This window comes from Meles meles, chromosome 8 (assembly GCF_922984935.1).
Source record: "Meles meles chromosome 8, mMelMel3.1 paternal haplotype, whole genome shotgun sequence".
Classification (NCBI taxonomy): Eukaryota; Metazoa; Chordata; class Mammalia; order Carnivora; family Mustelidae; genus Meles; species Meles meles.
Window position 1 is genome coordinate 11,521,306 of NC_060073.1, and position 14,330 is coordinate 11,535,635.

Sequence of the window (14,330 nt, forward strand, 5' to 3'; positions counted from 1 at the left end):
CCATAATACCCACCACCAGGCTCACCCAATCTCCCACCCTCTCCCCTCCAAAACCCTCAGATTGTTTTTCAGAGTCCACAGTCTCTCATGATTCATCTCCCCCTCCAACTCCCTTCTCCTTTCCATCTCCCCATGTCCTCCATGTTATTCCTTATGCTCCACAAATAAACAAAACCATATGACTCTCTCTGCTTGACTTATTTCACTCAGCATAATCTCTTCCAGTCCCATCCATGCTGACACAAAAGTTGGGTATTCATCCTTTCTGATGGAGGCATAATACTCCATAGTGTATATGGACCACATCTTCTTTATATATTCATCTGGTGATGGCCATCTTGGTTCTTTCCACAGTTTGGCGACTGTGGCCATTGCTGCTATGAACATTGGGGTACAGATGGCCCTTCTTTTCACTACATCTGTATCTTTGCAGTAAATACTCAGTAGTGCAATTGCAGGGTCATAGGGAAGCTCTATTTTTAATTTCTTAAGGAATCTCCACACTGTTTTCCAAAATGGCTGCACCAACTTGCATTCCCACCAACAGTGTAGGAGGGTTCCCCTTTCTCCACATCCTCTCCAACACACGTTGTTTACTGTCTTATTAATTTTGGCCATTCTAACTGGTGTAAGGTGGTATCTCAGACTCAACACACATAAAGAAAATTTTTAAGTCTCTTGAAAATAATGGTGACATTCCCCTATGGTGGTAGTGGTACTAAACCAATTTTTGAAAGAAGAGATAATAATGATTTAAGAGTTTAAAGACAGGGGCAACTGGGTGGCTGAGTCGTTGAGTGTCTGCCTTTGGCTCAGGTCATGATCCAGGGTCCTGGGATGGAGCCCCGCATCCAGCTCCCTGCTCTGCGGGAAGACTGCTTCTCCCTCTCTCATTCCCCCTGCATGTGTTCCCTCTCTTGCTGTGTATCTCTCTGCTAAATAAATAAATAAAATCTTTTTTTAAAAAAAGAAGTTTAAATTCTTTATTTTTATTTTTATTTATTTGACAGAGAGAGAGATCACAAGTAGGCAGAGAGGCAGGCAGGGCCAGGGGAGTGGGAAGCAGGCTCACCACTGAGCAGAGAGCCTGATGTGGGGCTTGATCCCAGGACTCTGAGATCATGACCCAAGCCAAAGGCAGAGGCTTTAACCCACTGAGCCACCCAGGTGCCACCCTCCAAAGAAAAAGAAGTTTAAAGACATAACGTAAAGATATATCTATACAACTTCAGAAAATAGGAACAGCAATGAAGTATGCCATTAATCCAAAATTTTGCCTTCCTTCTACAAAATGTCAAGGGGCTTGCCTCAAAATAATCAAGTATTCAAGAGATAAAAAGTACAGCATAGGGAATATAGTCAATAAAAGTGTAATAATGTTGCATGGTGACAGATGGTGACTACACTTACAGTGGTTACAGAATTATCCGATCAGTATATTGTACATCTGAAACTAGTGTAACACTGTTAATTATACTTTAATACAAAATAATAATAATTAGATGTCTGTCTGATTCAATTTCTCAACTCTTCATTAGATATATTACTTAGTATGTTTTTTCTTTATGAAAAGGACACCTTTTCATAAGGTGTAAGTAAGGACCTCTTACTCTGGGAGAAAGACTATTCTGGTTGTTGGTTTTTGGCTTAATGACACTATCGAGGAACATAACACCCAAGAACTGTTTTTAAAACAATTGAGAAAGGGGGTGACTTCATCAAGGCAAACTAAACTACCCATGAAACATAAGTCAAGCCTTTAAAGGCTACTAAACAGTGAATGATAAAGGTTGTTTGTTTTTCTTACTTTGAATTTCTAAGGGCTATAAACCCCTGTTAGAGATGAAATTTGACTGGATTGTGAAATCCTTCTAAGACCCCAGACTCTTAGGGATAAATGCCACCCTTGAACTAAAACACAGCAACATGCAAGATTGCTGAAAAGACACTGTGCTTGACAGAACCCCTGGATGGTGAGTGTGGCTTTGGGGAAGGAGGAGCAATGACAAGGTCTGTGCCACGACCTGGCACTTGTTTGTGGACAGGGATCTGGGGACACCCAGGGGAGGTTGGTCCCAAAGATCCCTGCAGAAATTGTAAAAGCTTGAGGATTGAGGGAAATCTTAGAAATAACACTTGGATTAGAAGATAGGTCCTCCTTCCAGAGGAAGGTAAGTTCTCAGCCAATTCCAGCATCTCTCTTTGTTGCCTTGTAGGGCATCAGATTCCTTACCTATGTGCTTAAGAGCCAACTCTGAAGATTATAGCAAAGGCAATATACCATCAGAGTTTTTGATAATAAGATGATTCTAATTAACCATTAGAATAACAAATACTCTGTCTCTGTCTTTGGTTTTTGTAACATCTGTAAAAGTCTGGAAGACTGGCTCTACCAGGAAAATTTCGATATATGTTTTGACTTTCTTTCCAGGTAATTAGTGACTTACAGACCTGCTATTTATCCTAGGTCCTTGTTCTCACAATTTAGTCCAAGCGAAGACAGACAAAGGGGATCAAATGAGTTTCACTGTGCATTGAACAATGAGCATTCCCGTTTGGGTTAAGAGCAGAAAACCATCTGACAACTTCAAAATGAACAGAACTGGGAAGCTATACATCTAGTCACAAGATGGCAGTGACTATTTCATGGGCAAATAGGCTAACTCCTTAACATACCATTTTTTAACATAAATCTGTATGGTCCTAAGGAATGAGGTGGAAATTCTTCCGGCTCCAGCTCCAAGATTCAAAATATTCTGGGTAAGTTCCCTACTAATTTTTTACCTCTTAGGATTGTAATAAGGCCCTACATTGAACTACTCCTTACAAGAACATCAAAATATCCCAGACAACGCTATATGCTCTCCCTTACCCTCGTATATACCAGTAAGAAACCCTTCATTCATGCATGCATGCCTTCAGTCTTATATTTATTGTCTCCTGCATTCCAATACAATGATAGGTGCTGGGTGTACAAGGGTATGCCTGGGATATGAGAGCCATGAGCCCGTCCTTCTTGGAGAATGTGAAATAAGAGAAATATAATATTAATAGCCTCAGTCATCGATTATAGTAATTAAAATTCAGAAAGGTCAAGATACCCTGGAAAATTTGGACCGACTTGGAAATATCTTTTTATAGTCACTGGATTTCCTCACAGGACTAGATTGTCCTGGTTCAAATTGGAGTAATGACAATACCACACCAATGTACTTACACTTTGTCCTGTGGAGGTAAATCGGATGCAGGAAGACATGTAATTGTACAGAGAGAACTAAAGCAGGAAAACATGATCATCAAAGGTTTTTATATCAGAGTAAGAACTCATGTTATCTATGGCAAGACTCGCACAGGGCCATTAGTACAACTTTTCAAAGATCAGTTATGGCAATAGCTAGCCTGGAATGACACCACCACCAGCTGCTGTATAAATCACTTTATAGTCATTCTTTCATTTAATCCTTACAACAACTTTGTGGGATAGATGTTGATATTATCTGCATTTTGAAGATGAAGAAGTGAAGTGCATAGAGAGAAACTTTTCGAGGTCACACAGATGGTTAAATAGCAGAGACAGGGGATGGTCCCAGGTCTTCTCAACTCCAGTCCTCAAATTCTTAACTCTGTTAGGTTTTACTGCCAATTCTGTGGACCAGTCAGTATGACTGTGTTTTTAGGAACCAGGGATTGATGCTTTTGGTGCCTGTAAACACTGCTTTAATTCTGAGATGATCTGACCTCCTTTGAGGCTAAGCCAAGTCTCAAGTTTCACTTGAATTAGTAGTATTTTTAGAGTAGCCCCAACTGTATAAACCTTGTAGATTCATGGGATTAGCTAGAAATTCTGGATAGAATTCTCTTTATCTTCTCCTACAGTATCATTAAGAACATTCTTCTATAAACCTAAGAGCCTTACCCTGAGAAAAGCCATTTGCTGGCTTATTCTGAGTTCCCCAGGAGTGTCAGTAACAAGATCCCAGCTGGCTCATGGTCCTGCAACAAGAATCAAGCTAAGATTTAAGTAATCATTGATAAGTACAAGGAGATCTAAATGCCAGTCTCTCTCTCACCTCTAAACCCCTGAAGGATAATGGGTCCGTTAATTACCTTTTCTGTGCCTTAGCCTCAAGATGGAGGTCTTAATAGCTACCTTCCTACCTGCTGGATATTTTAAGACAATCAAATGAGATAGTGGAACAGAAATACATTGAAAAAGTATAGAGTGTCTATTACAAATTGTCCCTAAGTTGCTATAAGACATCTAGTCGTTCTTCAAGGTTTATATCCAGGTCATGTCACTTTTTCCTCCCCTGTGCACAGTGCTCTAAAATGTTCCCCTTTTAAGGGTGCCTAGGTGGTTCAGTTAGTTAAGAGTCTGACTTTTGATCTCAACTCAGGTCTTGATCTCAGGGTTTTGAGTTCAAGCCCGGTGTTGGGCACCATATTGGGGGTAGAGCATACTCAAAAAAAAAAAAAAGGTTTTAGATTAAAAAAATTAAATATTTCCTCTTTCCAGGGCCTGAAAGAGAAGTTGAGTTGATTCTGGCAAATACAGTCAGGTAAGGTGCTGCTGACAGATAAAATGGCATTGTAACTGACTCTCTTCATTTACACTCACAGCCCCATGCATCTTAGCTCACATTTTCATTTTAGCTGGGTACATTTTTCATTTTACCAGAAAAAAAATAATTTTATGAATGAGAGTCTTTGCAAGGCCTTTCAACTCCTATCCCTATGGTAAATGTCTAACCTTTCTTCCTGGGGGGAGGAGGCTGACCCAGATCCAAGCAGTAATTAACAAAACCATGGGAGTTTGGATGACTTCCTCTGGGATGACTATTGGGTAGAGGGTGTGTTTATGGGTGTGGTAGTAACTACAAAGAAGGTGAAACAAGGCCTAGCTGTTTTCAATTTTCAATCCTTTACCCTCCTCCCAATTTACTGCCAGTAGTCTAGAGAAACTCTACATCTGGTGCTTGGTCCCCTTCAGTGGTGAGGCCCAGAGCGGGGCAAGGCCCAGACCGGAAATGTACATCAGTCTAATCCTCAAACAGAGATTCAGGAAGATGGAGAGAGAGGATTATCTTCCATAGATAGGAAAACAGTTTGAGATTTGAGCACTGAATTTATTTGAAGTCAAACTAGTAAGTACTAATAAGATGCACAGATTTTTAGTGATAATATTTTCTAATAAAGAAACTACACTGCACCCAGCTTGTAAGAGGAATGTTTTCTTTCCATGAACCCTTAAGTCACACTTTACAAGACTATGTGCTCTGCCTAAATGAAAATCTACCCAGGTTGTGAAAAACTTATTTATTTATTCATTCTACAAATGTTTATTGGTCACCATAGTAGGCATTAGAGGGGAGGAGTAAGATACAGTCCTTATCCTGTAGAAGTTCATATATCTATGATAAATAATATATACATAAAACAAATTATCACAAAAAATAGAATAAAAGAAAAAAATTAAAAGTCTGTTTTAGAAAGGTGTGCAAGATATTGTACTTGATACTTTCTCTGCCATATGCAAGGATGTGGGCATTGTCCAGTTGTCATAGTGGGAAGAATTTTCTAAATGTTTATATGGATGCTATTTATAAAACTGCTGTACTTCTCTTGACTCTTGGTTAAAAACACAGGGAAAGTTTGTAAAAGGTATGGGGTGCTTATAGTTAAGGGCAAGGTACTAGAAGGCTCAGAGTTTTTTCTGCAATCACAAAGCAGTAATGGGGCCATCATGCTCAGTGCCACTGCACTGGCCCAAGCTGACCTCTTTTTTCTGTCTAGGAACCTAACCCTCAGAGAACAATGGAGCATCATTTATATGGGACAATATGATCCCAATATGTATTATAGGACTTGGACTCAGGATCATTATGACTCCATATTTGATAGCCAGTATATTATTGCTAGGTAAAACATATATTTAGAAGCTCAGGGGTTATTAGTTCAGCTGGTTCTTGCAAAACAAAAGTGAAGTCAAAGTCCTGAGCTCTGTGGCCACATGGGGCAAATTAACTTGGCTCTTACTCAAAGTGACAGGCTTTCTAGTTAACCCGAGCCAACTCTCTTGAAAATGTGAGCTGGCTAGAGCAAGACTAGAGAGTGACGTGCCCAGTATAAACTCAGCTTCAAGATTACTAAAGCTAGAGGTGCTAACACAGTATCATCTCCTTCATCCTAAAGCTCAAAGCACTTTCTTTCCTAACGTAATTTTTCTTTTGTCCTAGAAAACTTGATGTGCCACTTTTATGGGGGATGAAAACCAAACCACAGACATCCAGTTCCACTTTCACCCATTTTCGCCCATCCTGGAGATACAAATACTTATTTTTGTGGCTTTCCTGCTGATGTATATCGGCAGTCTCCTTGGTAATGCCACAATCTTCCTCACTGTCTGGGCAGAGCGTTCACTCCACACTCCCATGTATTTCTTTCTGGCCAACTTGGCAGTTCTGGAGATCTTTTACTCTTCCACTGTGGCTCCTCTCGCTTTGGTCAACCTCCTGACCATGGGGAGAATACCCATCTCTTTCACTGGCTGTGGCACACAGATGTTCTTCTTTGTCTTTCTGGGCAGTGCTGATTGTATCCTCTTGGGGATCATGGCTTACGACCGGTTTGTAGCTATTCGGGATCCCCTGCGGTACACCCTCATCATGAGATGGCAGCTGTGTGCCCAGCTGGCAGTGGGAGCCCTGGTCCTTGGCTTCATTCTAGCCTTACAGCTCACGGCTCTGATTTTCCACCTGCCATTTTGTGGCCACAACAGGATCACACACTTCTACTGTGACGTACTCCCGATCTTGCGGTTGGCCTGTGGAGATACTCGGATGCAAGAAGCCATGATCTTCATTGTCAGTGTTATCATCCTTACCATTCCCTTTTCCCTGATCTCCATCTCCTACATCTTCATTGTGACTGCCATTTTGAAGATCCGCTCTGCAGAGGGGCGGCACAAGGCCTTCTCCACCTGCTCTTCTCATTTGACTGTGGTTCTCCTCCAGTATGGATGCTGTAGCCTCATCTATCTACGCCCCAGCTCTAGCTACAACCCAGAAATGGGTCGTGTGGTGTCTGTTGTCTACACCTTCGTCACCCCTGTCTTGAACCCCTTGATCTACAGTATGAGGAACAAGGAGCTGAAAGATGCACTAAATAAGGTAACAAAAAGAAATTTGCTGCACTAGGAAATGTGGACTCACATAAATGATAAACTCAGAAAATGATAAACTCAGGGGAACTGATTTACTATTTCCTCAGGCCCCAGTTCCGATTTCTAGCTCCTGAAAGTTAGATATTAACATTTAAAATAAGAGAGAGTCAATTCTTGATGGGCAGGTATTTTGTTTTGTTTACTTAATCCATCCCCAGTGCCTAAAACAGCTAAAGCAGATAGTCAACACCTGTTTATTGAATTGATGAATTCCTTCAAGTGATGTCAAAGGACATTCTATTTCGTTGTTATCTCCCCACAAGGTTATATACTGAGATTTGCTGCTGGCATTCCATAAATACTCTCAGAATAACTATGAGAGGTTCCCTTTAAGAACACTAATAATTCTTCAAGTTTCTACTCATAAAGCCTTATTTTTCTCCTTTCCATTGACTGAGTCTTGGGAAGTGTTTATTGTGAGACCCATTATTGTTGAAAAGTTATAAAAATAATATCTGGAATGTAATAAATACCTGGAATGTATCATCATTTTGAAAGTGTAATTGGTGATGCTTCAAAATCATAAACAATATCTTCACCCCATTCAGAATGGGAAACTTCAAGAAGGGGTCAGGAACTAATGGTTATTTGGCAGAATTAGTACAAGAACTTCTTTTTTTTTTTTTTTTTTTTTTTTTTTAAAGATTTTATTTATTTATTTGACAGAGAGAGATACAAGTAGGCAGAGAGGCAGGCAGAGAGAGTGAGAGGGAAGCAGGCTCCCCGCCGAGCAGAGAGCCCGATGTGGGACTCGATCCCAGGACCCCGAGATCATGACCTGAGCCGAAGGCAGCGGCTTAAACCACTGAGCCACCCAGGCGCCCCAGTACAAGAACTTCTTTCCTCTGTTCTTGCCAATCTGTCTTGCTATGGTTCTACTTCTAAAATAACGTTTTTCCTAGGTGCCTGGGTGCTCAGTTGGTTAAGCAACTGCCTTCAGCTCAGGTCATGATCTTGAAGTCCCGGGTTTGAGTCCCATATCGGGCTCCCTGCTCCCATGCTCAGCATGGGGAGTCTGCTTCTCCCTCTGACCCTCCTCCCTCTGGTGCTCTCCCCCTCTCTCTCTCTCTGAAAATAAAATCTTCTGAAAAAAAAATTAATAAAATTTTTCCATTTTTAAGTATACTACATGTCAATTTTAGAAAAATTGGGAAACATATAAAGGTAGACAGAAGTTAAAAATCACTTCTAACCCCACCAATTAAAATAAACCTCAGATAATGTTTGAGTACTTTATACATTATGCATATTATATTTGAGCCTTAGTACCCTGCTTCATTCTCTTAACTTATATAATAAACATCTGCCTTGCTGAAGTAGCCTTCTAAAACACAGTTATCATAACATTTCCATTTATTCTTATTGGCATTTAAATGGCTACCTATCTTTCACTATTACAGGTATCACTGTGGGTGATCTTTAAATGATTGTGTGTTAACTCTAATTACTTCACCGAGGTTAAAATACTTTAAACCCCTATTTACACACACAGATTGCCAAATTGCATTTCTGAGACTACAAATTTATACTCCCACAAACTATTTACAAAGGTATTTGCCTTATAAATTCACGGTCAACACTGGGTTGGCTTCCTTTCCTCCTTCTCTCCATTCCTCCCTCCTTCACACTCTCCCTTCTTCCTTCCTTTTTTTTCTGTCCTTAGTTTTTTCTTATCTGCCAATTTGATGGCTTCACAATGGCAACTGTTAATCTTGTCTACATTTATTAAATTGATCTTTTTATATATTCCACAGCTATTTAAAAATTTTTGTGGGCTTTACTAAGATGCTTAAAGAATTTTAAAATCTATTTTTAAGTTTTTGTACTTTATTCAACACTTTCCCTATGTGCTGAAAATATTTTGAAAGTTTATTTTATACATATACTACATATTATACTATTTACATATATTATACATGTTATTATAAAATTCAGTGTTCAAATTTTTGTTTTGTGATTTTTTCATTTTTATAGTAAATAAATTCTGAAAATTTATCCTGAAATCATACAAATATTCATCCATATCTTGTTTTTGCTACTTTATGTTTAAAATTTACATGGAACGTATTTATCATTTTGGAATTTACTGTATTGTATGCTGTGCTGTAAGGCTTTAACTTTTACTTCAAAATAAATAACCAATTGCTTCAGTGTAATTTTCAAATCATATTTCTTTTATCCACTGAATTGAGACATCATCTTTATCACATAGTAAACTCACATTTCTGTCAAGTTCTACTTCTTGGGTGCTTACTCTGCTCCATAAATCAGTCCGTGTATTTCTGCACCAACACCACCTTATTTGTACCACTGGTATTTTATGATCATCATCATATTAGAATCTACTTATCTTTCCAGAAATTTGTCATAATTAAAAGGTTTGGAGTCTGCCTTCAAACAGGTTGTGGTGGTTTCAAAAAATCCTTTGACATCCCTCCCTTTACAAGGTCAAGCCTGATCCCCCTCCCTTTGAGTGTGGGCTATACTTAGTTAACTTATTTCTAGCAAATAGTACGTGGTAGAAGTGATACTTATGACTTCTCAGACTGAGTCATAAAAAATACTGTGGCTGCAGCCTCTCCCTGATTACTCTGGGAGAAGGTACCATGTTCTGAGAACAGCCAAGAAGCTCCATGGAGAGGTCCATGTGGAGAGAAAGTGAGCTGCCTGCCAACAGCCACGCGAGTAAACCACCTTAGGCACACACCTGCCTTCAGATGACAGAGCCCTAGCTGCCGTTTTTTGACTACACTTCCTGAAACACTACGAGCCAGAACCACCCTACTGAGCTGCTCCTCCTAGAATCCTGACCCTCCAAAGCTTTCTAAGATGAGAAGTGATTTTAGTTTTCCGCTGCTACGTTTTAGAGTAATTTTTTGTGCAGCAATAGATAACATAGCCCCATTATTGGAATGAACTGACGAGCTACATTTTAGGGGGATCTGCAGGCACATGGCCTACATTCCACCACAGAAATCAGGGCATGTCCTTACCAAGGATTTTAAAATTTCCTAGATGTCCTTTGATTCTGTGCCAACCTCACACACCACCATATAAACCCAGGTAGTAGTGGTGGTGATGGTGACTTTTTAAAGAGAAAAATACCTACCTTGTAAGATTTGACTTTTGTTTCAAGAGATTTCTTGGCCTCTCTTAACCAAAAAGCCTTGTCTCCTAACCCTTAGCCCCAATTTTCCAAAACGACCACAATGACGTATCCCTTCCCACGTGCTCTCCTCCCACTGTGACATTGACACTCTTTCCATCCAGAGGTGAGGTCCATCTTTCTTGCCCTTGAATCTAGGAGACTAGCAGAAGTGATGCTATGTCACTTCCGAAACTAGGTCATGACAGGGCATATGCTTCCAGCTGGCCCTTACGGAACACTTGTTCTTGGAACCCAGCCACCAGGCGGTGAAGGAAGTAAGAAACCACATAGAAAGTCCACATGGTAAGTGCTGAAAACCCCTCTGAGGTCTCAGCTGACAGCACCAACTGCCAGGTAGTAAGTGAAACTTCAGATGGTTCCAACAACCAACCACTGAGTCATTCCCAGCTGCAAGCAAGCAGTTCCACGTGATGCCACCTGGAACAGAGACGAGCTGCTCCCCTTGTGTCCTCATCAAACTGAGATTCATTGGCAAAACAAATCATTATTATTGTTTTAACCACTGAATTCAGATGCTCCGTTATGTGTATCGAGTAACTACAACATTCCAAGTTAACCATCAAAGTCCAACATATCACGTGTTTTACACTGTAAGTTTCCTATCTCACTAATGGGGGGGGGGGGGAAGAATACCAGAATCCAAGCATCTCTTCAATCAAAAGTGTCCTAACTTGCTAGCTAACAGGTGAGGGAAACAAGTGTACCTGAATTCTTAAACATCACTGTATATTTTACATCAGGCTTCTGTGTATGTAATAGAATCCCTCAAGACAGTTAATGGTGTTCATGGAACTTTGACTAATTTTCACACTTTGTTGAACAAAACTTTTTCTTTTGCAAGGTTTGCCCAAAGGAAGAGATAGAGCAAGGTCCCCCCAGTAAAGCAGGCTCCACGGAGAGCCTGAAATCTCTCTCTTTCCCCAACTGTCTCAGGAAAAGGCCAGAAACTAGAAGCTTACCTGCCTCCTCTCATTTAGACATGGGGAAATACAGAAGACCAGCTAATGCCAGAAACAGATGACCACTGAGCCCATGGCACAAGGAACACCAAGGTGTGGGACGGGGAGTTAGGCTTTTCAGCTTTCACAGGATTTCCTCCCTTACTCCCTACTCTTCTGCTTAGTCCCCTTCTACCCTGCCCCCTATTTCCTTAGCACCAGCTGTTGCCAGTAAAATGGGCAAGGATATATTCTGAATGGGATGCTGCCACCTGACCCTGTTCCAGTGATTCTATGGGAACTGTTAAGAATCAAAAAATTGATTTTTTGATCAATTTTTGATCAAAAGGCAAAGAATCAAAAAATCGAAATCTTGCCATTTGCAACGACGTGAATGGAACTAGAGGGTATTATGCTAAGCGAAATAAGTCAATCAGAGAAAGACAATTAATCAAGTAATCTCTGTTATGAGGAATTTGAGAGGCAGGGCAGGGGTTGTGGGGGTTAGGGAGGGAGAAAATGAAACAAGATGGGACCAGGAAGGCAGACAAACCATAAGAGACTCTTAATCTCAGGAAACATACTGAGGGTTGCTGGGGGGTGGAGGGGAGGGAGAGAGTGGCTGGATTATGGACATTAGTGAGAGTATGTGCTATGGTGAATGCTGTGAAATGTGTAAGCCTGGAACAAGTAATACATTATATGTTAACTAAAAATAATAAATAAATAAATAAAATAGTCTCACAAGAAAATGGATTGTTTTACCTCAATTTTTTAAAAATAATATATAGAGCCTATAAATACCACAAGGGATTATTTGTAGCTTTTGGAGAAAGGAATGACAGCGCTAAAGAAAACTCAGTGGCTTTATCTAACTGATGTCCTCTCTCATCTATCAAAGCCTTTTCTACCTACCTGGCATGCAAGAGACTTCTTTCACCCACTCAAGGGACACTCTCCAGAGACATCATACCTTATCTCTAAAGAATCACTTGTCAAAAAAAACTTGTATCCTCCCCAACTTAATAAAGGATTACATTACACAACTTTTTTTTAAAAAAATGCATTATTCTCTTTAGGGAACTCTCAATCTCCTTCATGAACAGGTATTAGGTGAGGAAAAAAAGGGTAATTTTGTTAATCCAATGATACCTTGACTTCTGCTTAATTACTGCTTATTGTTTCTTTCTTTCCCAAGTTCACCCACTTCACCTATATTCAGACTTTCCTATTTTCCTTTATAAACTTCTTTAGCTATATCCTGAATCTCTTGATATCTTTTATCATTCGGTTCTAAGTAGTTTCTGCTTGCCATTATATTTTCTTAAGTAGTCCATGAATTAGAGATGTGTTTCTTTTTAACATCTGACTTCTAACACAGTGATGAGAAAACATGGTTTGTAAACATTTTCCATAAAGAGCCAGTGAGTAACTCTTTTAGCCTTTGCTTGCAGAATGGTCTCCACTCTAAGTACTCATTTCTGCCTTCCTTGCCCTAAAGCAAAGACAATTTATAAATAAATGAGAGTGACTGTATTCCAACAAAGCTTTACTTAAAAAGGCAGGCAACTTGTCTGATTCAGCCAAGAGTCATAGTTTCCAACCCCTGGTCTATAGTACAAATGCTTTGGTCATTGTTAAGACTTGTTGTTACCTAATACTGTTCTGTAATGCTCAGTGCATGCCTGAAACCCAACAATCACCTTATTCTCCGGCTGCTACTCTTCAAGGTTCAGGCCTGACCCACGCAAGCACTTGCTTTTGTTAAAGGATCACCGTGCTTCAGATACTAGGTTTTGGAATCAGAGTCCCCAGCTGGCAGCATTGCCACTTGCTATTGGGTGGTTTGGGGCAAATTACTTAACATCTCTAATCCTTCGGTTCCTCGGGCACAAAAGAGAGAAAATAATAGTACCTACCTCGTGGGGTTGGCATAAGGAAGGATATAATGAGATAATCCATATACAGTACCTAGCAGAGTACCAGGTAGACCTCAATCGTTATTATACCACTAACCACGACTGTGAGGCAGGTACCATTAATCCCATTTCACAAAGAAATTAAGGCTCAGAGATGTTTTGGTAATTTGCCCAAATCTGATGGCCAGGGACAAAGTACCGATTCCCACCCAGAACTTCTATTTCCAAATCCAGAGTGTCCAGACTTGGGGTCTGATTAGCATGTGAGGAATTTACTGTATGCCATTCCGAGGCCAGGCTGCATTTTCAGACACGCGGAGAAAGGAGTTGCGAAATGCACAGGAATTAATTCTTCGCGGTTGAAGTTTAGTCCTTAGGGGAAAAGAGAGAGTTCCATGAGCTCTAAGGGGCCGAAAGGGCCTGGGCGGTGCCCGCACGGATGACGAACCACCAGAACCCAGACAAACTCTTTCCTGGGCTCGGTCCGCTCCGGAGGCGGTGTCCCCCAGCGGCGCAGCCGGGGTGGAGCCCGGCGGCCTCGTTGACCTTGCTGCCCACGGCCGCGCTGCCCTTTCTGGCTCGCCCGCGCCACGTGCCCGGAGCGCCTGGCGCCTAAAAATATCACCCCGGTTGAGCCTCCCGAAACGAGCCTCCGCTTTTTAAAAACCCGGCGCCGTCATCACCTCGAGACACATAAATCACAGCCCCGACCTGCTGTGGACTCAGCGGGTGGCGAGCCGCTCACAGCGGCGACGAATTCAGCCCCTTTCGAGGACCTGCACCTGACGGGTTTTGCCCCCTCCACTCGGCGCACAGCGTGTCTCGCCAGGACCACCGAGCCCCCCAAAGACCGCGCTGGTCGCTGGAAAAACAGCCCAGGAATCTCCATTTCTCCCAGCCCAGAATCCGCCTGGGACTCTCTAAAGCCATACCCTGTGACAATCACAGGGGTTTTCTCCGCCCCGTCGGTGACGGAAAACTCGTGACTCGGACCTGAACGCTGGGCGGGCGCAGAGAAGCCGGGGGCGGAGCTGCGCGTCGGGCTCGCGAGGAAGCCCCCGACGGGCGGCGCGTGCGCAGTC

The 14,330-nt window shown here is 41.5% G+C and overlaps 1 protein-coding gene across 1 annotated transcript; it reads left to right on the top strand.

Moving 5' to 3' along the window:
- Window positions 1-6,257: 6,257 nt before the first annotated feature.
- Window positions 6,258-7,196, top strand: LOC123949932 (olfactory receptor 10V1-like). The gene has a single exon (XM_046017686.1). The coding sequence runs from the start codon at window positions 6,258-6,260 to the stop codon at window positions 7,194-7,196; it is 939 nt and encodes a 312-aa protein (XP_045873642.1).
- Window positions 7,197-14,330: the final 7,134 nt, after the last annotated feature.